Source organism: Scatophagus argus, chromosome 18 (assembly GCF_020382885.2).
Source record: "Scatophagus argus isolate fScaArg1 chromosome 18, fScaArg1.pri, whole genome shotgun sequence".
Classification (NCBI taxonomy): domain Eukaryota; kingdom Metazoa; phylum Chordata; class Actinopteri; family Scatophagidae; genus Scatophagus; species Scatophagus argus.
In genome coordinates this window covers 4,334,275-4,358,809 of record NC_058510.1, presented here as the reverse complement: position 1 = coordinate 4,358,809, position 24,535 = coordinate 4,334,275, and the positions used below count along the sequence as shown (strand labels likewise).

The window sequence follows — 24,535 nt, the reverse complement described above, 5'->3', positions numbered from 1 at the left end:
GGCTGCAGCACAAGCGTGTCGTCCAGGAGAAGAACAGGCTCATCGAGCAGATGAAGAAGCTCAAAGTGCAGTGCAACAGCTACGAACCCGCAGTAAAGCGGATGAATGAAAAATACCAAGCGGTTTTAAAGCAGACCAGGCTGATGAGCTTAGAGAGGGACCAGGCCGCAGGGCAGGCAGCACTCCCTGCTGCGGGGATGCAGGTGAAGAAGGAGCGGTGAGCAGGTGGGCTGCGTGTCAGTGGTCTCGTGCAGGGATCCAGCCAAGCCCTCCTACATATGCTGCACTTTCATGTGCAGAGTGTTTGTCGAAATAAATACTTGTTTTCGTATCACTTTCCTCTTGTAAATGTTGTACCTTATAGACTGCATCATATTCACTGACTATAATAATAATGTAATGTAACAGGAATAATGTAAACTATTATTTAATGTAGCAGTCTGCCGTTGTTCTCCCTCACTCATGTTGCATTGTGGAACATGACCACAAGGGGGCAGTCTCTAGCAAGCTCTGACTACTCTACCACAGAGGAACGTCGACGAACTGCAGCTCCAGGTTTGCACAGGGAGTTTGTAACAGCAGGGAAGAGGAATCTGCTGAGCTGCACTCAAATGTAAACCATTTAAGTACCAGCGTCATTTCTGCTCAGTAAAAACTCTCTTTTATTGTTTTTGACAACCACAGCAATGGTTGTCAGGGGTTTAAATGGAAATAATTGGTGGACTCAGACAGCCTGCGATGGAACAGACAAAAAATGTAAAGCTCGTAGGCAGCCTATAAGACTATAGTGTAACTACATGGCACAAAGCACCAAAAAAAAAAAAAAAAAACAAAACGTGAAAAACTCACCACTTATGTCCCTTTTAGCATCCGTGTGGATTTTCTTAAGTAACTAAAGGTTATGGTTTCCGGAAAGAGACATTGCTGTGCAGTTTCTCATATATATATATGTATAATATATATTTAACGTTCTGAGCACCACGGGTGAATTGCCCTATAGTGTCATTATATTCAATAGAAGGCAGATATCTCTACTGGCAAAATGCCTGCAGCTCACACCAAAACAAAGGAATAAAAACCATTAGAAGTAATCACAAATATGTTTGATACATTGATTTTGATTTTGGGGTGGCCTATTCCTTTAATGAACTGCTGGCATGAACTGTTCCTTTCCTCTATGTGCACTGAAATCTCCCAAGAATTCCTACGCAAAGATCAAATTATTGCACGTTATTTTGTTGTTGCACAAGATTTGCCTGTAGATGGTCAGACATCCTGGTATTGTACTCTGCATTCCTGCAGATTTCTTTCACTTTGGAAGAGTTTATCTGGTTGTTGTATTGCATCAGGCTGATGGAAATTAAGCGAAGCTGAACTGTCACAGCGCCTGCTCACAGAGGTCTCAGCAGCATGGATGATGCAATACGCAGATATGACTTCTCACACACAGAAGCTCTGTTTGGCCCCCCTCTTACACTTCACACTGGAGCTGTAGAGTTAAGTGGTGCAGAGATGCTGGGAGAGCTCTTTGATCCAGGCATAACTACAGTACGTGTGACCAAGTGATTTATTGTCCTCTCAGGACCGCTAAAACACCACCACCCGCTCTGCAGTTTTCAAACATCCATTTATGACTTCAAAAATTCAATGTGCGGCCACACTCCCGGTCCAGCGAGCCTGCCCTCTGTCTCTCTCTATAATGTTCAGAGAGAGATTTAGCCTCAAATAAAATATTAATATGTCTCTGCCCTGGCTGGCACCAGGACTTGGAGTTGAACTTTGGGAAGTTTTTGAACTGTGGCCACAATAGTTGCTTTTTTTCCCCTTCTTACAGCCTGCGTCCTTCACTGTCAGCTTCCACACCCCTTTATGTCTTTCCCTCCACACAAAATTTGGTATTTTGTTCTTTATCATACATCAGTGACTCTGTCTGATGTTTATTTTGATGCACTCACTGTGCAAAGCCTTTGACATGATAACAGAGAGATAAGGATGCAATGCCAATATGGAGGTAGTCGCACACTGAGAAATGAATAAGGAATGAAAAGGCATAGATGATTTCTATCAGCAGTCTGTGCTACCTGGCAAGACTTAATCACTCCCTCAAATCAGAAGTCATTTTGTGCTGTTTTGCTCTTTTGAAATGACTTCTACATGCGAGTCTGACTTCGAAAGTGGAAGTAGGTTTTTCTTTTTCCGACCACAAGCTAAAAGTACTTTTCTTATTATTTTTCGCCAAAGGTCCCTGAAGTGGTTTAAGTAGACTTAGAGACAGTGACCTAATGTGTCATGCTCCTCTTTGGTACTTATTCATAATGTGTCCTGGCCCAGAGATTCCATTACTCCGTTGCCCTTGAGGAATGTAACTGAGGAATGTAATGTTCCTTTCCACCCTCGCTTGTTTTCACCCACAGTACATAATTGTGCCAATTTAGAGCCTTTGTAATTTTCACAAATGGTTACAAAGTCAATGAGGTGGTGGCTGGAGGCTATTTTCAGCCAACATTTTGCAACCTCCCAAGCCCATATTACCTTTCCCAGCCTGCCCATCCCTCCCTGCCGACTCCTCAGGTCTGAGGAGACGTATTTGTCTTTCACAGGCTTTTGAAGAAGTTTTCAACTTTGTGGCTCCATTTTAAATACTTGGGGCTCATTTGAATTCCTCCCCCGCCTGGCCGACTCCCTTATGCCACCCTCTCTGCTCCTCTCTCCGCTGACAGCTCTGTCCACTTCACAGCCTGTGACGACCTTCGTGTCATACCTCACGTTTCAGCCCACTTGGCTCCAGCTGAACCAAACCTGCCTCGCATCCTGTTATGTTTCTGCCTCTGTACTTATTTCTTTCTCTGGAGCTTTGTCCTTTCTATGCATATACTGAATTGCACTAGGCTTTGAATTGTAATTTATTCATAGATTTCTTTAGTCTCATTACCAGTCATATATATGATGCACTGGCTCCTTATTCCTAGAGATATACATTTAAGAAATGCTGCTTTCTCAAAACGTCATCAGTTCTTTCTGTCATCCTATTCTAATCTCTATCTATGAAATTGATTCAACCTGTCTGTGAGTATTCCCTTCTTAATAAATCATCTTTCTGTGGACCTGTTCGTGGGCAGCAGGTCAAACTCAGCAATATTTTCTGCTTTAATGTACTGAGCACTGCAGAGATTGGCCTGTGGCAGTGACTCAGCAGGCATCCATCATCTTCAAGGAGAGCCACGCAGATGAATTGCCCAGAAAAGGAATTGACAAAATCCGGCATTTATCTTTCAGCCATGTTCATCTCTGTGCCCAGCTTTAACGTCCATTTTCAGATTGCTCTGGCAATATTCGCTCCAAACAAAAAGGCATTTATAGCCTGTGAATTACAGTGATGGATGTGTGGACTCCTGGTGCCTGGGCTGTCAGGGTTCGCATCCAGCATGGGAGCACCTTGTAAAGCCAAATGTGGCAAAGATTCTAAGTTGTTTTGTTGTTGTTGTTGTTGTTTTGTTTTGTTTTTTCTCAAATAAGGTAAAGGAAATTCTTTAAAAACACTTTTAGATGCGTTATTAGATGAACTCAAAAATGCATGTTTGTCATGCCTAAACCGACACTGTTATTTCTGAATTCCTTACATATCATGATTAATGATTTCATCCAACCAGCGTATACTGTCAGGTTATGTCATTTTAGAGACTAATTACAAAGTTTTTTCTCCCCTAAATTAGATTTCGGCAGTGTCAGACTTTTGTGGACATTTGTTTTTGGTGACAACCTGAAAGGGCTACAGATAGCAGACCGCCTCTGGATGTGCAAACGAAGGCTTTGTTGACAATAAGGAGCCTGGAAAAGTCAATGAATTCCACATTGGCCCATAAATAAAACCCCTCACTGCCGTACATGCTGAAAGGTCAGCAGGCTGATATATTGACCTGACATCACAACACTGAGGACTTACACATGTCACACATACGTCTGTGTTTCTCTCTGTCTCTCTCTTTGTCTTTTCTTCATTAGGGCCACAGTGATGTGACAGGGCTGGGACGCTGTGGCGGCAGTTTGACGAGGCTTTGACAGGCACAGTTAGGGAGGCTGTTTGAGGGAGGTGATGTCAGGCCAGAGAGGAGCGACATGAGGTGAGGGGGGGAGGACAGCCAACACCCTGTATCTGATCTGATGGGGAGTGGCAGGAGATGAAGAGAAGGAACCAAATTCAGCTTGAAAGCCTGGTCACAGTCTGAGGTCAGCTGGAACAGAGAGGAGATGAGGAGGGCGACTCCAGGCATACTGAGTGGGGAATACCTTGGCTTGACTGTCAGTCACAAAGAGATTACATTCACAGAAAGTCTGCAATTTGTACAAACCTTTGGTTACTTTTACACCCTGGTGCAGTAAAGTTCAAAGATGATTCTGGTTTATTAGAACTTAGTTTTCGCCATCAATTCTGTTGTACTGACCAAAGAATATGCTGTGATATACGTAAGTCAGAACCCACCAACCGGCCGCTGCCTGACTAGTGACTTCCTGGAGTCTCTGCTGGTCGCTTGGCAGCTGGTTCCCCCAAACCAAGAAATGGTCTACTAAAAGTAATCCATCCTAAATCAATTATTCACCATTTCTACACATCAATTTTTGTGCAAACAAATGGATACCTGCTATCTTTGAACACAGCTAGAATAACTAGCTGCTTTCCTCAGTTTCCAGTCTTAGCAAACCTCCCCAAATTTTTGTTCACACGTTGTTTCTGTAAGCTGACTTACAGCAACATGTACAGTTGTGTCAGTCGCTTTGAGACTTGCCATCATTTCTCTGCTGCTATTTTTAATGAACGTAGTTATGACTGGCTGGCTATGCAGGCGGCTGTTGTTTACCTTGGTGGGTCCAGTTCCAGTTCGGTGAGGGATGGCCACAAAGCTACAAAAAGGCCAGTTTATAATAAGTTGGAATTATCCTTTAAATAGGACAACACTGTAATTCACACTCAAGAAAATAAAAGACAAGATCCAGTTGAAAGTTAGTAGTAAAGTAGTAATGTTTTTCAGTACTGTAGTGTTTTGTTCGGTAAAATATTAGTTAATCCTGTCCTTGTTACAGATAAGCCTGCTGCCCACTGCCAACGTACAGCTTGTTTTTGACTTGTTTTTTCCCAGCATTGCGTGTTGTTCAGAATGAGATGCTCCTGTCAACAGAAACTAATACTTATGCCGTGGTTTCTCCTGCCTGAAAAGGATGTTGACTGTAAGCCACTAACTACATATGAACCTGACTGAGCTTTTATGGGAAATTCTGATGTATCACTCTGCTTGCTCCATTTCCTACCACAATCCTATAGATTGAAGGCTTCCAAATTATTTTGTTCGCAGCGATTATCGTCAGCTTTGTTCTCAAGTAGATGACTGAACCCAAAGCAAAGCGGAAACAATGCCACACATCATTACACAACCGCAATGACTGAACAGAGTCCATAAGGATTCCCTTTGTGTTGACCACACATGGTGACACATGCTCAGATTGAAGACTGAACTTTAATTTAACATTTACATCACCGGGGGAAATGAGTTTACATGGCTTATTTATATTTACAGCGTTTCTGTGGGCAGTAATATGGCTTTTTTATTTATTTATTTTTTTTAGGATGGATACGTTTGTGTGCAACTAATACGCATGCTCTGACACTTTTTCCTGGTTCCATCAGGTCATTAACGGGGAGTTTGATGCATTAGGCCTGAGGTTCAGTCAGTGATAGCCTGCTGACAGCTGTCACATCAGATGATGACAGAGGAGCATGAGGCTGTTTCTTAACAGGAATAATAAGATGTTGGTCTTTATCAGAGCATTGATGTTTCGGAGAAATCACAATGGCATCCTGTGGTGGTTTGTCACCAAGACAACACAGAGGCAGATCACAACCTGCTAATGCAGGGTATCTGTATTCAGCCAGAGCGAGCTGCTGAAGCAGATTCAGCCTCCATTATGTGCTTCAGGGAAAATATCGAGTTTATAAATAACATTCTGTTGGGTTATTTTTTCCCCTTTCCCACTGTTTGTGTATAAAACCACGAGAGTGTGAGTGCTGCATGCCTACGTCATGAGCTGAGGGCTTTGATCAGTAAATAAGCTCAGGATGAGTCATTCCATTCACTTAGATTGCCTTCCACTTTTACTCAGGCGTATTTTCCTCATCAGATTGCCTCATACTTTCCAGTGGCCTGAATGCAATTTTGGCTGTCTTTTTTTTTCACCTGTTTGTTTGTTTTTAACCCATTATTGTCAGTGCAGTACGCTGTTTTCCTTTGAGTTGTGACACAGGTGATTTAGTTCAATCTGATCTGTAAATAGTTGGAGGCCCGGATGCAGAGCTGCCCACTAAGATCAGATTCTGTGCACACATTTACGTCAGTGTCCTGCAGAAACACTCAAACAAATCCTCTGGTCCAGACCATATACTGTGTTTCCATTCCCAGCCAAAATGAATTAAAAATGACACAAGACATTTAAATAGACAAAGTTTGCCTCCTGAAACAGATGGTCTGGACTACATTTAGATTTTTTCTTTCTCTCTCACACACGCAGGCTATTTGCCCTTGGCTGCTCTAATGCAAATGGTTCAGGGCCTTTCACTGAAAAGGTTTATCCCCCTGCCGTCTCTGCCAGCCATGCACAATACCTGTAACACTTTCCATCTGTAACTGGCCACTTAGAGGTGTTTCAGCCCTGTGATGTTTTATTCTATGAATCAGTTGTAGGCACTTTCACAGACCCTTGTGTGGTAAAATTGTGTTATTCTAGGAAAGCGAGGGAGAGGGAAAGACTCAGCAGCTACAAAAACTGTAATACAATTTCTTAATGGAGCTCTGAGTGTAAAAACTATTATCCAGTTTCATGGAGAAGGCTCCAGCGGAGCATAAAGTGTTCAGTGTTTAAAGACCTTAACACCACATGTCTCCACTAAACTTTTATTGAAATCTGATACAACAACACAAGAAATAGGACTGCAAAAATATACCCCCCATCTTCATAAGGAATCTGTGATTAAATAGGTTACAACCAAATGGCAAAATGGAATATTAATATGGGATCTTTTGTGTTGTGAGTTCATAACATGCAGGAATATATTAGTAACTTAAAATAGTACATTAAAAGTATCCTAAAAGTGCAGACTGGCTGATACAATTAAGCTCGCTTAAAGTTGAAACGGCAATTGTGAACACGCATCAGAATTACTCAGACCAAGTAAACAGAGGAGTTCTCATTCGTCAGATTTTCATACCAATCTTCAGTTTGTTTACATGGTTTTTAGCCAAATGTGCACACGTTTGTACCGCGCACACTCGTTGTTAGGCTTTAGGCCATTTCATTTTGTAGCACTCATCTTCTGTGTGCTTCTTTTGGGTCTGTCGTTCTCTCCATCATTCTGAGGATCTCCCTGGAAAGCACAAAACAAGTCGTGTAAATATTCATCAGAGGAGGTGCACTCATGTTGAGGAGCATAAAGAGCATATGATGACTCACCAGGACAGAGAAAGCCCCAGAGCGACCTGAGTTGCCCCTCTTGGATGGCTCCATCTTCACCTGTCTCCTCGCTCTGATCACCTGGAAATGAAGTCCCGTACAGAAGAGCGTTTTTTTATTAACAGCTGACATTTTCTGTGAGGACATCGGCTTATTTCGGCATCGGGGAAGAGATTAGTGTGAAAATTTTCAACTGAATAACTGAAAGGACACTGTCTGAATGACCGTCTGATATCAAAAGGCCATAACAAAAATATTGCTTCAGTCTGTAGACCAAAGTGGTGCAGTAAAACCCAGTTAGGTGGCTTCGTGCCATGGAGACTCACCTGTAGGGGGTTGGATGTCTTATTGTTGCTAAGGAGGGAGAAGGAGCCGACGCGGGATTTACGCTTGTTCTTTTTCTTATTTGCAATTTGAGCCAAGTGTCGTCTGGACCTGTCAGCCTGAGAAAGAGAAGCAGGGATTCGAGCACATTAAATCTGGGAAACAAACACGTTTGTCCTCCTCTCACTGTAATTCCATTCTAACACAGATGCTCTTATATGGCAATGTTTTTTTTTCTATGTAAAGTTGGTGACCAAATCCTGCCATTTCTGTGGATTTGAGCATGTACAGATGATGACACAGCATGACTAAAACTCCACTGGACCTTTGGCAGCAGCGGCAGCCACCGCTGTGAACCAGTCCCCACCTCCCACTCATTGCTCACAGCTCACTCTGACTCCTGGGTGACTAACAAATGTGGTTTACCTGGATGAGAGTGTTAGGGAAGCCTCTGACAGAAACGGCCCCCGGCAGGCTGGAGTGACTCAGGTGCGTGGGACCCCTCTGCTCCAACTGTCTCTTACGTCTGAACGAAGCCTACAAGGGTGAGAGAGTCACAACCACATCCACAACCACAGAGTGAAGCACCAGCTCCTGCACGTCTCTTCCTGCGTGGCAAACAGCATCAGTCTCACGTCTTGTCCTGCTCTGTACTGTCCTCGTCCTTACTTATAGTCTTCTGTTTCTTTTTTTTATTGGCAACCAAACACTAGCGTTAAGAGGAGGAAACAGCAAATTCTTAATTGTCAGTAGCCCCACCAATTCCTGCATTTCTCCATTGATCCACACATAATCGAAGTGCTGCCATTGATCCACTCAGCTTCCTCATAAATGGATGGTTGCTTTGAAAAACAGCAGGTTTCAGTTTTCCAAATAGCACTCTGTGATAAATTTGTTACGGTACCACAGAGCCTCAACTCCATCAGTGCTTTTGTTCTCCCTAAGTTTAACAAGTGTGGTAATAAAAATACTGTTTCCAGTGTGGGATAATAATCTCCTGCTCCTTCTGTTTTTCCACTCTGTTAAAAAAAACAAAAAAAACAACACTAGCTGTAAAATATTTGCCTCGCAATCACTTGTGACGCCAATTAAAGTGCTTACAGTGATTGCTGTTGACCTATATTATGAGGATTGCTTTAGTTTTTGTTCTGGAATGAGCTTTGTGGAATATTTGAGAATTTGCTGCAGTGTGTGTGCGCGTTCGTAACGGGTTCAAGGACTACGATACTTCTATGGTTTCACTGTTTGATAACTTGTGTCGCAATTACATCATATCATTATTAATTTCCCTCTGTTACTTGATTCGTTCTCATCTTTGTAGTGCCATGATTTCTTTCCCCTTGCTGGGAGTTAAACCTGCTCTTCAGGAGAACTGCAGGATTCAGACTGAGGCAATAATCCTGAGTAGCATAGAAAGTGAGACAGTGGTGGCACGTACCAGTCCTTCAGCCAAGGGTAGCGCCCTCTGCTGCTTCTGCTCATCATACTGAAGAGGAGAGGTTCAAGAGTTAAATTAATATTTTTGAAAAACTGCAGCACAATACAGTACATTGTTTTCATATGTACTACCGTCATTGCATGCTGTGAAAAGCTATTAAAACTATTTCTGAATATGTGAGCATTCAGTAATAGAGTCCCCCATGCTGGTTAAGTAGAAAAAAAGTCCACTTGCTAAGACAAACTGTGTCTTGTATGACTAAATGCCACAACTGATGTCTTTATGTACCAAGACAAACAATTCTCCACTTCGTAAGTCGCCAGCGTTTCTGTGATCTTCTGGCTGTTTTGTGTATATGCACAGGGAGTGTGTGTTTGTGTGGGAAAAGAAGCAAAACTCAGGCTGCATCAAAACCTGGCACAATCCATCTGGCTTTCAGCTGTTATGTGCTGTTATGAGTTCCATAAAGTACTCATTCACTGTATTCCACTCCACGATAAACACAAGTGACCTCGGTGGGAAAAGGCGAAACACATGTAAACTAAACCAAATTAAGCCTCTGAAAAGATGCTCCATCGGGTATTAGTTAGTTCCCACCACATGTGAAGCTTAAAATTTGCGCATGCTGTAATTACAATACGAATAACTCCTGAAGAAAAGCACATATGTGGCACAAAGTCCCTCGGATGGAACTGAATGCCCAGTGAAAAGCCTTTCATGTGTGGGTGAAAAGCCTCCTCTCTCCCTGCAGCTGTTGAATCCGTTGTCCAGAAGAGGGTGATTACTTTGGACATAACATGAGGACTGTCCACTGAAAAATGCTCACCACAAGTTTAAAGTATAACAGCCGCCAGCCACATGAAAAGCCAAAAAAGGGAGCTGAAAGATTTTGTTCCACAGAGGGATGTATTTTTGTTCTGCTGGCATTATGGCTGTAAAAATCATTACAATGAGAGTTTGTTTGTGTAAGAAAAAAAAATTATACATTTCCACAGGTCAGGGTTAGACTGTACACGTCTCCTGCCATCATGAAACACTCCTGACCACTATAATCGTCACAGCAGCTTCTTTGGAAGGAGTCAGAGTGAACTTACATTCCAGCAGAGTTACTGGCTTCCTCTGACCCGAGCTACCGCATGAACACTGGGCAAAAACTCAATTCAAAACTGAAAACGTGAGCGTTATAATGTTATTATTCTTTTCATCAATAAAATTGACTGATAAGGTGAATACTGAATGATTTCCCTAATTAAACCCCATTTAATTGCACTGAAGGAATGTTTTTTAAAAGAATCAAATGAGGTTTTTTTTCTTTTCTGAATACTCTGACTTACTATTGCTTATCTGTGTTTAATTTATATATGTATTTTATTTCAATGAGTTGTAAAATGACTGAAATAAAGCAAACAAACAAGTTAGAGGCAGATTTTTAAGTTTTGAGATAGCAAAAAAGGCTGACTGTTTTGTCATTTCACAATATCAAACATGCTGTTCTCCTAAACTAAATATCAGACTGATTTCTCCCTGCCAGCTTGCATCACACAAAGTGTCCTGTGGCGTCCTTTCAGGGAGAAAACGCTGATAAATCATATTATTTTTGCCTTCATTCGCAAGGAAAGTTAGTTATTATGACGTCTGGTCCGGCAAACAGCATTTAAACAGACTCAAACAGGCTGCACTTTCCCCTGTTGTGTCACAACAACACACATGATGACTATTACCTAATAAACACCTTGGTTGCCACTGTCTTCCCCTAACTATCACATGCATTAGGAGCATGTCTCTTACCTGTCCGTCTGCGGTCTGTCCACTGACACACAGCTCTCCCTGTGTTGCTCCTGAGCAGTCGAGGGCGTGTGACAGCAGGCTCGCCTGCAGGCAGAGCACGCACAGCCAGATAGTAAACCCCATGATCCAGGCAGGAACTCGAGTGTTCCCAGCCCCTGTCAGCTCCCTGCTTTATACTCTCGCCTCTGCTAATGGGGACCAGATGCAGGGGAACTGGAGGCCATGCCAGCTTCACGCAGACAAACAGCCCACCACAAGCCTGTGCTATGCGCCAGCCAGTGGCCTGCGGTCCTGCAGAAGCATGTCAGACATCTTAAGGGGCCTCCCCTTTAAAAATCTCCCCCTACTCAACTGAACCTACGCTAAGAGGAGTACAAAGGACATTTTCCACTTATGCCTGCACTGTAGCTCCTGCCAAAGTGTGTGTGTAAGTAATACAGAGCAGAGGGAGAGAGAGAGAGAGAGAGAGAGAGAGAGAGAGAGAGAGAGAGAGAGTTGTGTTGTCAAACCTATGTACATAACAAATGAAAAATTGGTGGTTTGCTTCTTGTAATGTCTTGAAGAAATGCTGCATTATGCGGTGAATTTGTCTGCGGGCTCAGTGTAGATGAATGTCTTTCCTTGTGCTGTTTATACAGTTCTGCACTGATCCAAACACTTCAATAAGCCTTTTAGAATTACAGTAATTACTCTTCAGCAGACTTCTCAGTGGAATAAACAGCAGCTATGCACACTGTCAATCCATCCACTTTCAGTCTACAAGAGTACTGTTGACTGAACACAGGCGACAGAGATGAAATTACAATTGTGAGACGTGGATAACGATCACGATAGGTTTATTATGTTGCGGGGAAACTGCTCATGATCAACTGGGGGAGAAAAGCTGAAACACTGAAAGAATGTTCTAATTCTCTTAAAGTTGTACATTGTGTTTTACATTATCTGGAAAGCATGTTGAGGAGAGTTAATGTACCTCCTCTGGAGTTTATATGGTCTTTAAAACATAGCACAGCATAAAGAAAGCATCTCCTGATGGGGCAAGTTGCAGATGAATAGGCACCCTGTCTCAAGGTGTGTTACAGGATGGAAAGAGTGAGAGAGGGAGACGAGAATCAAGCCTTCAAGCCTCAGGCTGTGGGTCAGGAGGGAATTTTCTCCCACTCCGACTCCGTGAAATCTGTGGGAATTAAAAGTTTGTTTCCTGTCCAAGACAAGCCCATACACCACTTTCCTTTCCTCTAGCATATCAGTGAAAGATGTTGCTTCTTACTCAGCAAACTTGGGTTAAGATTGTGAAAGCATCTGCAGTGTCTCTGACAATTTCCCAGTGAGTCACAGTTTGGGAGATTTGGGAGAATGAAAGATGTTTGTCCAACCCCTCCCTCCCCTCCTATTTTTCTGAGATATGTTCAATGCTGTCGAGGAACCATAGTTGCAAACTTCTCCCTGGAGGTTTGGCGAGACCGCTGGCTAGACAGCTACAGGCTAATGGATGTGAACTGATGGAGAACATGTTTAGTCAGGCGACTTGACAGCCAATCCAAAACAGACCTGAGACTACGAGTGTACAAAAACGTCAGCTATTTTACTGGCCAGACCGAACAATTGATTTCAGTCTATTTAAGTTCAAGAAAACATCAGATGACTTCTCATAGGCATGTTGAAATCATGTTACCAAGGTTACAAGTTTACATTAACCTCTCACAGACCACAATGTGGCCATGTAAAGAGGCTGTAATCACAGCGAGGGGGACTTATTTCATACTCCAAATCACTAGTATTCACTCCACACTTTCAAGTTTCAAGTAACTTTCTAATGCAGCTCAGTGAGTTAACTGTAAAAATTGCTAAGCAGAGCCTCTCTCTGTATTTGCCTTGCCTTCCTCCCAATGGGAAGTGTCATTCGTCAGTGGCTCTGCTTTGAGCTGCTGTCAATGTGTCTGAGGATGATGCTGTACAGCTAGCAGCTGTTGACCTTGTAAGAGGAAAAAAAGGTCTTTTTTCCCCACTGTCAGCTCTGACCTGAGATGAAAAGACAGGTAATTTATGACACATGAATAGTGGTAGAAATGTGTCTGTGTGTGAGGGCAAGCAACAAAGCTGTTTGGCAGCAGGATGAGAGATGAGAGAAAACAGGAAATGTGACTTAGGAAACAACATCTGGATTAGGAGACATGACTCATAAAGTAATGGTTGTTTTGGATTATGTAATTGAAACATCGACTCTCTGTCTGCGCCAATTGTTAAAGGGTTGGTTCACCGAAATTACAGAGAAACATTTTCTCGTGTAACTCTAATGGTATCTGTTCGGAAACTTGGTTTTATTTGCCCAGATTTTGAGATATTTCAGAGCAGGAGTTCAACAGGATCATTTCTTCCCAGAAACATTGTCCCTGTTACTCTGTGTAATTCATACACCTCAGCCATATCTTACGGACAATTTCTGTGAACAGCTAGTCTTTAGTAAAACTACCGAGACTTGAGGCAAATTTATTTATTAATTTATATAAAATTTGTTTTGTTGAGAATCCAGCCTGTTTAATTGCTAAAGAAGCATTCATTCTTCTTGCAGCTACTGCCAGGAGACAGTTAGCGTAGCATAAATACTGGAAACAGCTAGCCTGGCTCTGTCAAGATTTGACGTGAAATGAAAAAGGGGAAATGAAAGCTTTTCTAACACGTCGTTAACACAAGGAGGCGAGGTTGTTGGCTAGGTTTAGGAGTATCGTGGTATCGTTTGGCCTCACATGGGACACGTGGACTTTTTCTAGTCTGATATTGAATTGAACAAAAAGATGTGACAATGATATCAATCTTTCATCCAAACCTCAGCGAGGAAGGACATAAACGTATTCCATACAACTTCTAGCTATTGAGACAATTTTTCTCTCAAACGTGCATTCAGAGCTGCAAGAGCTGACCTAAATGTACCAGCTGTGTGTTAGCTGAAAGCTAACTCCAGTCCTCTCTGTTATTTCCCACTGGTCTCTCTCCCTTTTCTCTCTGTGTGTTTAAGAAATAAATTCATAACATCCTGCAATGTGCCTGAACCTTCTCAGCTCACAGAGATCTACGTCTCTTTTACGGCAATTTGCTTTTCACTCTGTCTGAACAAGAAAGAAAAACAACCTACAGAACTATGACCGAGTTGTCTGCCTCTCCTCACTGTACAACTGGACAGGCTCGTAGGTCTGATCGCAAATCAATAGTCCGCATGTTGCCCTCTTATTGTTTCTGTGCGGCTGCTTTGGAAACACCTTTGTCAAAGGTGCGATGGAAAGAAAATCAACAAGGCTTTCAATCCTCTCATGTGGAAACATTAGAGGAAGTCAAGGATGAGGCTGGAGGAAAACAGTACGGCCATGCTGCAATTTGTGTGTTTGTCACTGAACAAAGAGGGATTACTGTCTGACCTCCTACATTTCCTTTTCTGTGTGTGTCCTTGGCTGTTTGAGCATTAGCCTGCTCACACAGAGGAGCCATCATTTGACTCAAAGTTAATATTCTATCAGTTACCAACAGTATTTGGCTTTAATCTCTTACTGAATATCCATCTCATATTATTAAATGAAAAAGGCACTCAGCAATCACAGCTCTCATTTTCCCACACCAGACAGATGAAATATGACTTTATTTCAAATGTAGTCCTCGAGATCCATCTACAGATCACCATAACTTATCAGTTTAGACATAAAAGCTCCCAGGAGGAGAAAGCATTCAGCCTGCAGATAATCAGTTAAATCGTAAGTCACTTTGGCTGGGTGCTCTGAAATGACTCGACGCGCATACACAAACATCTCAGCTGGTTTTAAAACTGTGGGAAACTCCACTGTCTTACGTCATAAAAGCGGCCAAAAGAGGGCAGGCACATAATGAAACATTAATCCGTAATAACACATGGATACACCACTGAGGGTCTTGTTTACGATATGATTTGATGGATTATATTACTTTACAATAATTTTTTGGAGGTTTTGATGTAACGACTGACAAATTGCGACAGTCACATATGATTGCTAACATTTATTTTTCCAGTCATAAGCTTTGTTGACAGAAATATAGTCAAGGTAAAAGAATAACTCCACCCTGAAAGACTTCAACACTCTTAAACAGCAGCTATTTTCATTAAAGGGAAATGGAGAAATTCTAGTGCGCCCTTTGCCCAGCACTTTGGGAACCGCTGGGCCAGTGATCACTGACAAGCATATGGAAACTTAAGAAAATCAGCACCTGAATAGGGAGAACTGTTTGAAGGAGACGAGTAAACAAAACTAAATCACAGCCATTAGACCCAATTTTTCAGGTTATTGCTACAGCACGCCGACCATTGTTCATTCAGCCAGAATACAAAACACGATATCATGAGAGAGTGTCAGACATAGTATGGGTCGTGCCCTCTCACTCGCTCCCATTTATATCCCATTCTCTCACCGCTCTGGTTGCCATGGCAGCTAGGAGTTGGATTCAAACAATGCCACTGCAGGGTAGGAGCCTTTGACGAGAGGAGCGAGCCGACCGTGTCTGTGTCTGGGTGAGACAAGGTGTGGACGAGCTCGGTTTGACGTGTGTGCTGATGAACTGCTTTTCCGTGCAGCATTATTACATACGTGTCACAACAAGAGTACAGCTGACATCAGTGTCTGGTTTTATTGGGAGAATATGGATTCACAAAGATGTTTTTATGTGGATGAGGTCTTTTGAGGCAGATAGAGGCTGAAATGATCTTTTTGTCTTTGTGGACACGTGGAATGAATCTGAAATTCTATGTTTGTTCTGTTATCATCCACTTACAAGCCTGGTTGCTTTTCTAAACTGATTGGGTGGCTTTTCACCCTGGACCACATGTCAGACGTCTTCCTGCTGAAGTGAGGACTTTTGTCATTTTATGTGCTGCTTTATCAGCATACTAAAAACTTGTAAATCTTGTGGCCCTTATTAATCAGCGACAAATCGACTCCCCAGAGTGGAAGAGAAATCACAGTAGCAGGACTGTGGTAAAAATTGTTAGACATTGCTCTTGTTATCCATAGGCTTCCATGCCATTGTGCTACTTTGTTGAAGAGGGGTTGTGGTGCATATGTTAAAAACCAGTCAAAAAAAAAAAAAGATCTCAAGTGACAGAAAAAAACATCCGACGTCTGTCCATCTCTTATTTCTGCTGTTAGCTGCATAGTACTTTATAGAAATTGTCACACATCTGCCAACTGATTAAACTAAGAAGCATTCACTTTGGAAAAAAGTTTTAAAGTGCTTAGATATATTATCCCTGTTTAAGATTTGTGTTGCAAATCTGTAAGCAAACAGCTGCCTCCAAGTCATGATTTTTCATTTATTGTTTGGATAAAAAAATTGATTAGCGCAGCTTTAAAATGTGGCATTATTTAAATGGTGCTTGTGTGCATTGAGCTAATGGATTTGTGGACTCTACTGATTATGTATCTTCAGACCGGCGGATAAAATAAGCCGAAGCCATAAACAATTCATTCACACTTCCTAAGACGTGCACTCACAGGCTGCAGAAATGATGATAGTCTGGGTTTGAGTGCTCCTTTGCTGGTGGTATGTGTTAACAAATGTTGCTAAATCTCGGATCTTTTACAGAAATATCTTGCAGGGCTTGGTGGCTAGCAACAAAAACACCTCTTTTGTAAACAGCTGCGACTAAACTTGGCTGCAGAAAACTATTGGCAAGCAAACCGGGAAGTGGAGTGGCTGGCAAATTTACTCTCACTCATCCACATTTGTGAAATAAACACAGCGAAGGAGGGGGCTTAGCAGGCTTCTGTGCTGTGTGACTAATTTAGTCTGGAAGGAGATTGACCAGACAGTCAATATGTTGTGGTTTCTAAACACTGCAAGGGAAAAGAATTAGTTTGGGGCTAATGGAGGCCAAGAGGAACATCTTTTGAAAGCTCATGTGGAAAGCTTTGCACTGTACATGACAAACAGAGTCAAATGGAATCTGTTCAGAAAACAGAAGAACATTCATACTCTTAGACGCTTTAAACCTTCAGGCCACCGTTCCTCACAGGAATATCTGACCTTCTGCTGTCCACATGCTTTATTTTCCATGACCTGCCATATTCACGCATTGCATTTTTCTTTTCTTGCTTGTTCAAATGCAAATGTGTGTTAATGAACATCTGCTCTGAAGGCGTATTGCGCCACCTGAACAAACTGGCTCCATCCAGTGCTGACAGCCATAGCTGTGTGTAGTGTATTCAGGAGGTGAGGTGGTTGTTTTCTATTATGAGTGTGATTTTCCTCAGCTCCTGCTTTAACTCATTACTCAACCCAGAGGATAATCAGCTCTTGTTTATTAGCAGTAACAGGGGAAATGATTCTCTTCCGCTGAAGCTCCTTCCACCCTGGGGATTTCTGACAACAGCCAAATACGTCTGTCTGTTCATCAGATGTAAAAATAATAAATATGAGGCATCCTCTCCCCTCTCCCTGTTAAAGTAAATACCTCTTCTTCCCCTTACGCCATGCTGTGAATAACAGCACAATGCATGGAGTGACTCACAGTGTTTGTTTGGTATTTGTGATGCTTTGTTTCCAACACTGGAATGGCCACTTATGGGCAATTAGTCATGCTGAGTAGGCAGAGGCTTCACCTCCACCTCGTCACTGACAAACACAAGAAAATGTATGTTTCAGTGGAATGAGCTGAGCAACTGCAGACTGAACAATTCGACAGAGGTGGGAAAAATTTTGCTCATCTTACTGTGGGGGGAAAAGACTCAAGCTTTAATCCAAAATCAATACTCTGACACAGTGGTATCCAGGCCTTTAATACTTTGATAGCAGTTACGGCAAACTCTGTATTTTACTAATTGTTTCACACTGAACGGGAAATAACTGATTATGCTTACGGGATTATTAACATCTGCCTTTTAATAATTACCCATTTAGAAGGTAATCACATATAATTCCACTCAACAGAGGTCAGTCTTTGCCTGCTGATGGAAATTATTTGTCTTAACACACATGAACGCATTTTCAAATGAAAGTACACACACTTATGCACCATTAAGCATACACACATGGTCAAATTTAAAAGGATTTTTAAAGGTCAGACTTGAGAATCGGCTTAAACGAAAGTCCATGGTTTTCCACATGCTGTTGCCCTGTAGGGCAGTGAAATTATTTCTGAACTATGGGCTGGATTACTTGAAGGATGTGGCCCATAAAAGTGACTGAAACTGGATTCTGTGATACTCACAAAGGATAAACGGCTGGGTGATATGGAAAAATGGCTGCATTTGAATGAAAGCTGAAATGGGCAGTTGACAACATAATTTGGTCCACATTTGTAGAATGTGAACCATAAAAGAGGTAAGACAATCCGACCGGTTGGTAGCAAAGTGATTACACGCCTACTTCCTCTCAGTGGAAGTGGTCCGGCCTTGAAAAGCTTCCCCGCCTGAGAATCAAAAGAAGGGTAGTTGTCAACAGAGGAAGGATGTTACCACTGTTACCAGGTGGAGACAGAGGCAGTCCTGTGTATGTAGGCCAATATAGATCATGGATCACTGAGGAGTGACCGGCTGCTGAGTGTCGTGGGTGCAAAATGCCCTCTTAGGTGAGTGCATCCGACACACCTGCTGTCACTTTTATTACAGGAATATGATCTCTGAGCTGATTCAGAGTCAGGTTGATCTTTTTTTTTTTCCTTAATGGCACAACTTGTTTTAAAATTGGCTGCTTGGCTTTGTGCTAATAGTAGAACTGATTTAAAATAGTTATGTAATAGAAATACAAGTGATAGGAGGAGGCGCGATAAATAAAGTAACTTAGGCTAAAAAACTAACTTTGATCCTGTGACTAAATTGTATTGTTTTACTGGTGATTTTTACCTGATGAATTTCACTAAACTAGAACATTCAAGCATCAACAGTATCAACAGAAAATATCGAGTTTTTGCATCACTTTTTGTGGCACATCATACAAGATGACACATGAGAAAATTTTCAGATAGCATCATTAAATGTAGTCACCAACCTTTCTTTTTTTCTGCAAATTGAAACTTGGACTTAAAAATAGAATTTGACATAAAAAGCAAAATACAAAGTGAAAAAGAAAAGGTTGGCATTAAAACATTTGTGCTGGAGTTGTACTGTCTAAATATCTGGCACTTTTCTTGACAGTTAGTTTTTATGCTGTCAGTATTTTTTCAGTGTTCTTCTGTTTCAACCATGGACATACTGTGTAAGGGAGATCGGTTTCAACACTCTGTCTCCGTTTTAGGGTGGAGAAGGGGGGATTTGAGCGGAGATTTGCATAACTGCATACTAATGAGACATGTAAAAGAAACATACATACGAAATCATGGCTCGTCTATTTCAACACACTAAATCATAAACTCGCCAAACCACTGACTGAGTACACATTTGTGTGTCTGGTGTTTTCTGTCCCCATGCAGTGACAGTGATGGAGCAAATTGGTGGCTTTCCAACAGAATCTCTCTTACAAGTTTCCCACACAAAACATCCATGAATCAACTCTGACCAGTTGCTAACGTACACTTATGATTCATTGACCGTTTTTATGGTTTTTGAAGGCTGACATTTGGTTGAAGGACAAGATCATATAGTGTGCAGCGAAGCCCTCCGAGAAAAAGGAACCTCAAATGCCAACATGCAGGCTGTGGAGCTATAATCTGTCTCAGTATCACAGCGGATGATAACCACACATAAGAACACTGTAACACAAGCATGAAGAACCGGAATGCTTTGCTCTCCTTGGTCACTCTAAATATTTCAATCACAACTCCCCAGTGCTTTTTGAGCACTCCTGTGCTCGTGCAGTCTATCACACATTGGTTATACGTGTTAAGGCACGCTGACCCGCTGATTGCATTTTCACACGGCTGCTGCTGAGAACGACCGCATGAATATTCCTGCTGTTCTCACCAGAGATCCTGATGGGATTATTAAAGTGTACAAAAGCACGTACTCTCTTGTAACAAGCTAAATCCCCCAGGCAGAAATGTTAACAGTATACCCGCTGTATGCAGTCTCTTAGGAAACAGGAAAAGTTCGACAAATAAGCCACAAAATGAAGTGATCGCTCCCATAGTCACCTGCAGATGTAAATGCAGGGTCAGGGTCAGGCTGCAAGTGAGCACCAAGCATAAACACCAGTATTACTGGAGCATGAAGCCTGTACACTAATGCGCTTTGCTCAGACATGTATGTGACCAGCAGCTGTCTGAAGGTTGCAGAAATGTGCTTGAGATCACAGGATTGCTGACGTAAAACCCCAGAATGACCCCACACTCTACACAGGAGCTACTTAGTGACCTACAGTGGAGGACTGGCATTGTACTGGGATTGTACTGGGAGTTTCCATGGTACCAGCAGCCCATGTGGCAACATTTCATTCTGACTGTGTCCCCTGGTGTGACTAAATGTTGCAGACAAAGCAGAGAACTGCTGTTTGACACACCAGTTATTAATGTTATTTATTTTATTAAATCTCTGACCAATAACTGCTGATGTCCACACTCAGCTTAAAGTGCACCCTGGACATCCACTCCACAGTCATATTTTCTCAAGTTAAAGCTTTGAATAATCCCTGCCTGTGACCTGGAATAAATACCAAGACCTCACCTGACCTAAATGTTTGTCACTCTTCAAACAAAAGTGTCAAAAAAGGCTTCTCACATGTGAGGATCTGTGATTTGTGATTATCGTTTATGACAGTAAAATAATTTGAGATCTGGGAATAAATTTCTTTTACAGACCAAACGTTTACATCAGTTAACTATGAAAATAATCAGCAGATTAATTGTATGTAGTAGAATATATAGTGAATTAAAGTTAGTATTGTATACATTTATTTGATAGACATTTTAGCTGAAATATCGTCTCACTGATCTCTAAAAGACAAGTTTCGAATCTGGAAGTCGAGCCTCAATCTTCTGACTGTTTAGTAGCCAAATATGTGCTTTTGTTCAGGTAACAATGATCATGATGGTAACGAGGAGAATCACCGGGCTGCCGGGGATGACCACGCAAACCGGGGAGAGAACTAAAAATCCCAATCAAATCTGATGCAACTGATCAATATGTCAGTCTTTATTGTGTAAGAATTTCCCACATCATGAGCCAACATGAACTGCGTGCTCTCTGGGCTGAAAGACTGGCAGTGCATTTGCTGATTGTATTATCTGTGTATTTTCACTTGACTCTGATATGCGTCACATACTTAAGATTGTGGATAGACTTGCTGCTGTGGCAGGACTGTGACTGATTCTGTACTGTGTGCAGATCAAGGGTGTGACTCTAACGAGGCACTCAGGTTTCCAGCTCTTCAAGTGACTCATGGAGGCGTTTTGTAAGAGAAAATACAGTCTAATATGGAGAATATGTGACTTTGAACACTTTTCTTGGCAGCATTTCCTGTAAAATCTGGCTTTAATTAGACTAAAGAAAGCATCAGTCCAGCTTTATTGTTTGTCTCTAAAAAGTATCCCATTATTGCAATGTTGGGTTGGCTCTTTATCTTGCTAAAATCGACCTTGTTAAAAGTACCACAGCGTTTTCCCCAAAAGGCTGTGAACTAATAAAGAAAACAAACAGGCAGGTTTTCCTCTTAACTCTGCCAGACCACAACTCAGGAAGACAGATAGATAGATAGATAGACAGATAGATAGATAGATAGATAGACAGATAGATAGATAGACAGATAGATAGATAGACAGATAGATAGATAGACAGATAGATGCTGGATTAATTGGGATGTTTTCATCTGTGAGGTTAATTGCTCTGTGACTCTGGCTTTGTGAATGGACCAGCCAGCCATCACACGGCCTCCGCCTCCTCCTCCTCCGCCTTCTCCTCCTCCTCCTCCTCCTTCTACTTGCCGAATTGGAGCGCAGGATGCTCAGGTGCCAGCAGAAAAAAAAATCAGATTAGATGTGAGATGAGCCAAGCAAGGAAACAGACTCAGCCATCTCCGATTTCCAGCTCGCAGCTTTCCCCCCTCACACTGAGTCACCGTGAATACAGGAACAATAAAGGTTGGGTGTCAGTCCCTCACCTCGCTTCCCTCCCTCCCTCCTCCTCCTCCTCCTCCTCCTCCTTCCTCCGTGTAATACAAACCTCGTGATCGCCCATTCAGCGGTGCCTGCGTCTGCTGCTGCTTTGGGGGCAAAAAAATAAGCCAACTCGCCGAGGGGCAGGCAAGCCAAAAGTATCTGGGAGACGGACAGGTGTCACGGAAGTTTACGCTTGCAGAGGCGCATCCTTCCGTGTTTGCTTTTCTTTTTCTTTTTTTCCAGTATCTGGGATAACGTGAAAGAGACTGTAACTGGCGGTCATCCGGCGCCCACTGATCCTGTGTAAGTGATTCTCCACATCAACTCACTGCTAATAGGTGGATGTTAGCCTGTTACAATGACAAGGGATTAATGCAACACGAGCGCCGGTGTCAGGTGTTTTTGCCTCAGATGTGTGATGCAGAGGCTCGGTGCATGCTTTCATAGCTCTAATATGAAAATGCACGCTTGTGTCTTTGATCACCTTTTCACTGCCGTTTGCTGCAAGCTGCCCGACTCACTGGCGTTAAAGCTGACACGGATTTCGCACAGATGTTGTCATACAGTCTGCCAGTGTGGTTGACATGAATGTGTTCTGGGTTTTAAATGAGGAAAGTGCGGCATTTTTGCAGGATGTGAGGTGGATGTAATCAGGTGTTTGCCTCACAGCTCGACACAGTCCAGAGTGTTGAAAAGAAAACTAAGACCAGGTGCAGGGGGTGCAGAATGTGACTCATCCTCTCTGCATAGGGACACCACACGTTTTGGTTTAATTAGCAGGAGGTGTTAAAAATGAAGTCACGTTTTGTCTCGGAGACATGTTGCACAGAGACCTTTAACCCACAAGAATGCAAGTGGGAAATCCTTATTTGGCAGCTCCCCTGAGTGGGTGCGCAGGCAGGTTTGTTTTGTGGTGATGCCTGTCACCTGTTGACACAAAGTCATCTTAGGAGGCTTTTAAGGAAGAGTTCAGCAAAACATTCACCCACATACTGGATGAATTAATCTGCTATTCTGAATGATTCATTCAAGGAAAACTTGAGATCACTTCAACCAGAATTACAAAGCCTTTCTTCAGAGTTTGTGCTACAGCTGTTCTCAGCACTTTGTCACATGCACAGTGACTCAGAGGAGGATTCACTTTGCATCTGTTTAGATTCTAACACTTCAGGTCAAAATGTGTTTGCATGTATGTGTGTGTCTTTGCAGATCGGCTGCAGCACTCTCACCTCACCAGCCTCCTCTCCTGCTCTTTATAGGCTGATAATTGGTGGAGTTGTTCTGAAACTGATACAGACATCAAAAATGTCTCCAACACTGCCAGAAATCCTTGAACTGATATCAGTGAGTTTGTGCTCTGAGTTTGTGCTCTGCATACAGGTTTTGGAGCTAATAAACTACAAGGATTCATAGTTTATTAGCTCCAAAACCTGTATGCAACCTAACAGTTTTTTTTTGTAATGAGCAAATAGTCAACGAGTTGTCCTTTGTCCAGCTTACTTTGGTCCTTTGCGTATCTGTTGGATGACAGGGGAAATAGACTGGGGAGGAGTTCCAAAAAGTCAACTTTAAAGTAGTTACAGCAGGACAAAAGAGATGTTTTCTTTTCCCAGAAATCAAATCAGAATCAAAATATTGATCTCTGGGGGAAATTCTGTGTCTTCTGGGGAATCCCTGGGGGAAACGTTCTTCCCCGCTCTGAAACAGCAGCCTTCACTCCCAGCTTGGTGTGCTGTGGCACCTGCTGCTTTTCCAAAATGGTCTCTGAACATCTCTCATAACTTTCCAGGTAGTGATGTGAGACAGCAGACAGATGTCAAACAGTGATCAAAGGCTCCTGAATGTATCACAGTGTGTCAAATATGTGGGTGCCGTACAGGAAGTGAGGCTTAGTTTGGTGTGTCTTCACCACAGATGTTTTTTCCTACATAATCAAAGTTTTATTTAAACACAAAGTGCAGGCCTGGAAAAAGCCCCAAAAAGTGGTTGGATGTGGTCCATTAGAGCCATTAGTGTCCAGACATATTGGCTGGGTGTTTGCAGATTTAAGAAATATTTATTTTTGCTTTAAGCTCCTCAGCCATTTCTGGATGAAGATAATGTTTCTTTTTCAGGAAACACGGTGGTACTTTTATTTTGTTGCTATTTTTTCAGTTGTTCAGTTTAATGATACATGACGCCGAAAACATCATACAAAGTAAACTTTTTTCAAGACGAGATACTTTGATTTTTGTCGTGTAGGTTTTTCCCTGTCGACTGTAACCGTTGCCTCAGTGGTGATGAGGGGGTTTTACCTCCATAAAGAAGTTATAGAGTATGCAATATAAATGTGCAGATTATGTTGCTGTTGGCCAACGTTCTGCATATTATGTAGATTTTTTAAAGCATTTCCATTCACTCATTTGCATTTGGCATTTGTAGCCACACACACACACACACACACA

At 42.2% G+C, this 24,535-nt stretch overlaps 2 protein-coding genes across 6 annotated transcripts in view; one reads left to right on the top strand and one right to left on the bottom strand.

Annotated features, from left to right (window-relative positions):
• Positions 1-24,535, top strand: part of myripb (myosin VIIA and Rab interacting protein b) — a 120,988-nt gene that overhangs the window by 1,309 nt on the left and 95,144 nt on the right. For 4 of the 5 annotated variants that reach the window (XM_046371015.1, XM_046371016.1, XM_046371013.1 and 1 more), the window contains exon 1: positions 21,984-22,394. The exons of the other annotated variant lie outside the window; for it this stretch is intronic. The gene's annotated coding sequence lies outside the window, so the exon portion shown is untranslated. Of the gene's footprint in view, positions 1-21,983; positions 22,395-24,535 lie in introns of those variants that run through there. 5 annotated transcript variants of the gene reach the window in all.
• Positions 6,926-11,332, bottom strand: si:dkey-12l12.1. Its single transcript, XM_046371020.1, has 6 exons — positions 11,048-11,332; positions 9,260-9,307; positions 8,248-8,358; positions 7,824-7,940; positions 7,498-7,578; positions 6,926-7,411 (listed from the first exon to the last, which is right to left on the bottom strand). Exons 1-6 carry the CDS (start codon positions 11,168-11,170, stop codon positions 7,340-7,342), a joined length of 552 nt encoding a protein of 183 aa, XP_046226976.1. The 5' UTR covers positions 11,171-11,332; the 3' UTR covers positions 6,926-7,339.

Coding starts and splice junctions, on each gene's coding strand:
- si:dkey-12l12.1 (XM_046371020.1), bottom strand. CDS start 11,170: ATGGGGTTTACTATCTGGCTGTGCGTGCTCTGCCTGCAGGCGAGCCTG. Junction 9,308..11,047: donor GACAGACCGCAGACGGACAG/GTAAGAGACATG, acceptor TCTCCTCTTCAG/TATGATGAGCAGAAGCAGCA. Junction 8,359..9,259: donor TACCCTTGGCTGAAGGACTG/GTACGTGCCACC, acceptor TCACCCTTGTAG/GCTTCGTTCAGACGTAAGAG.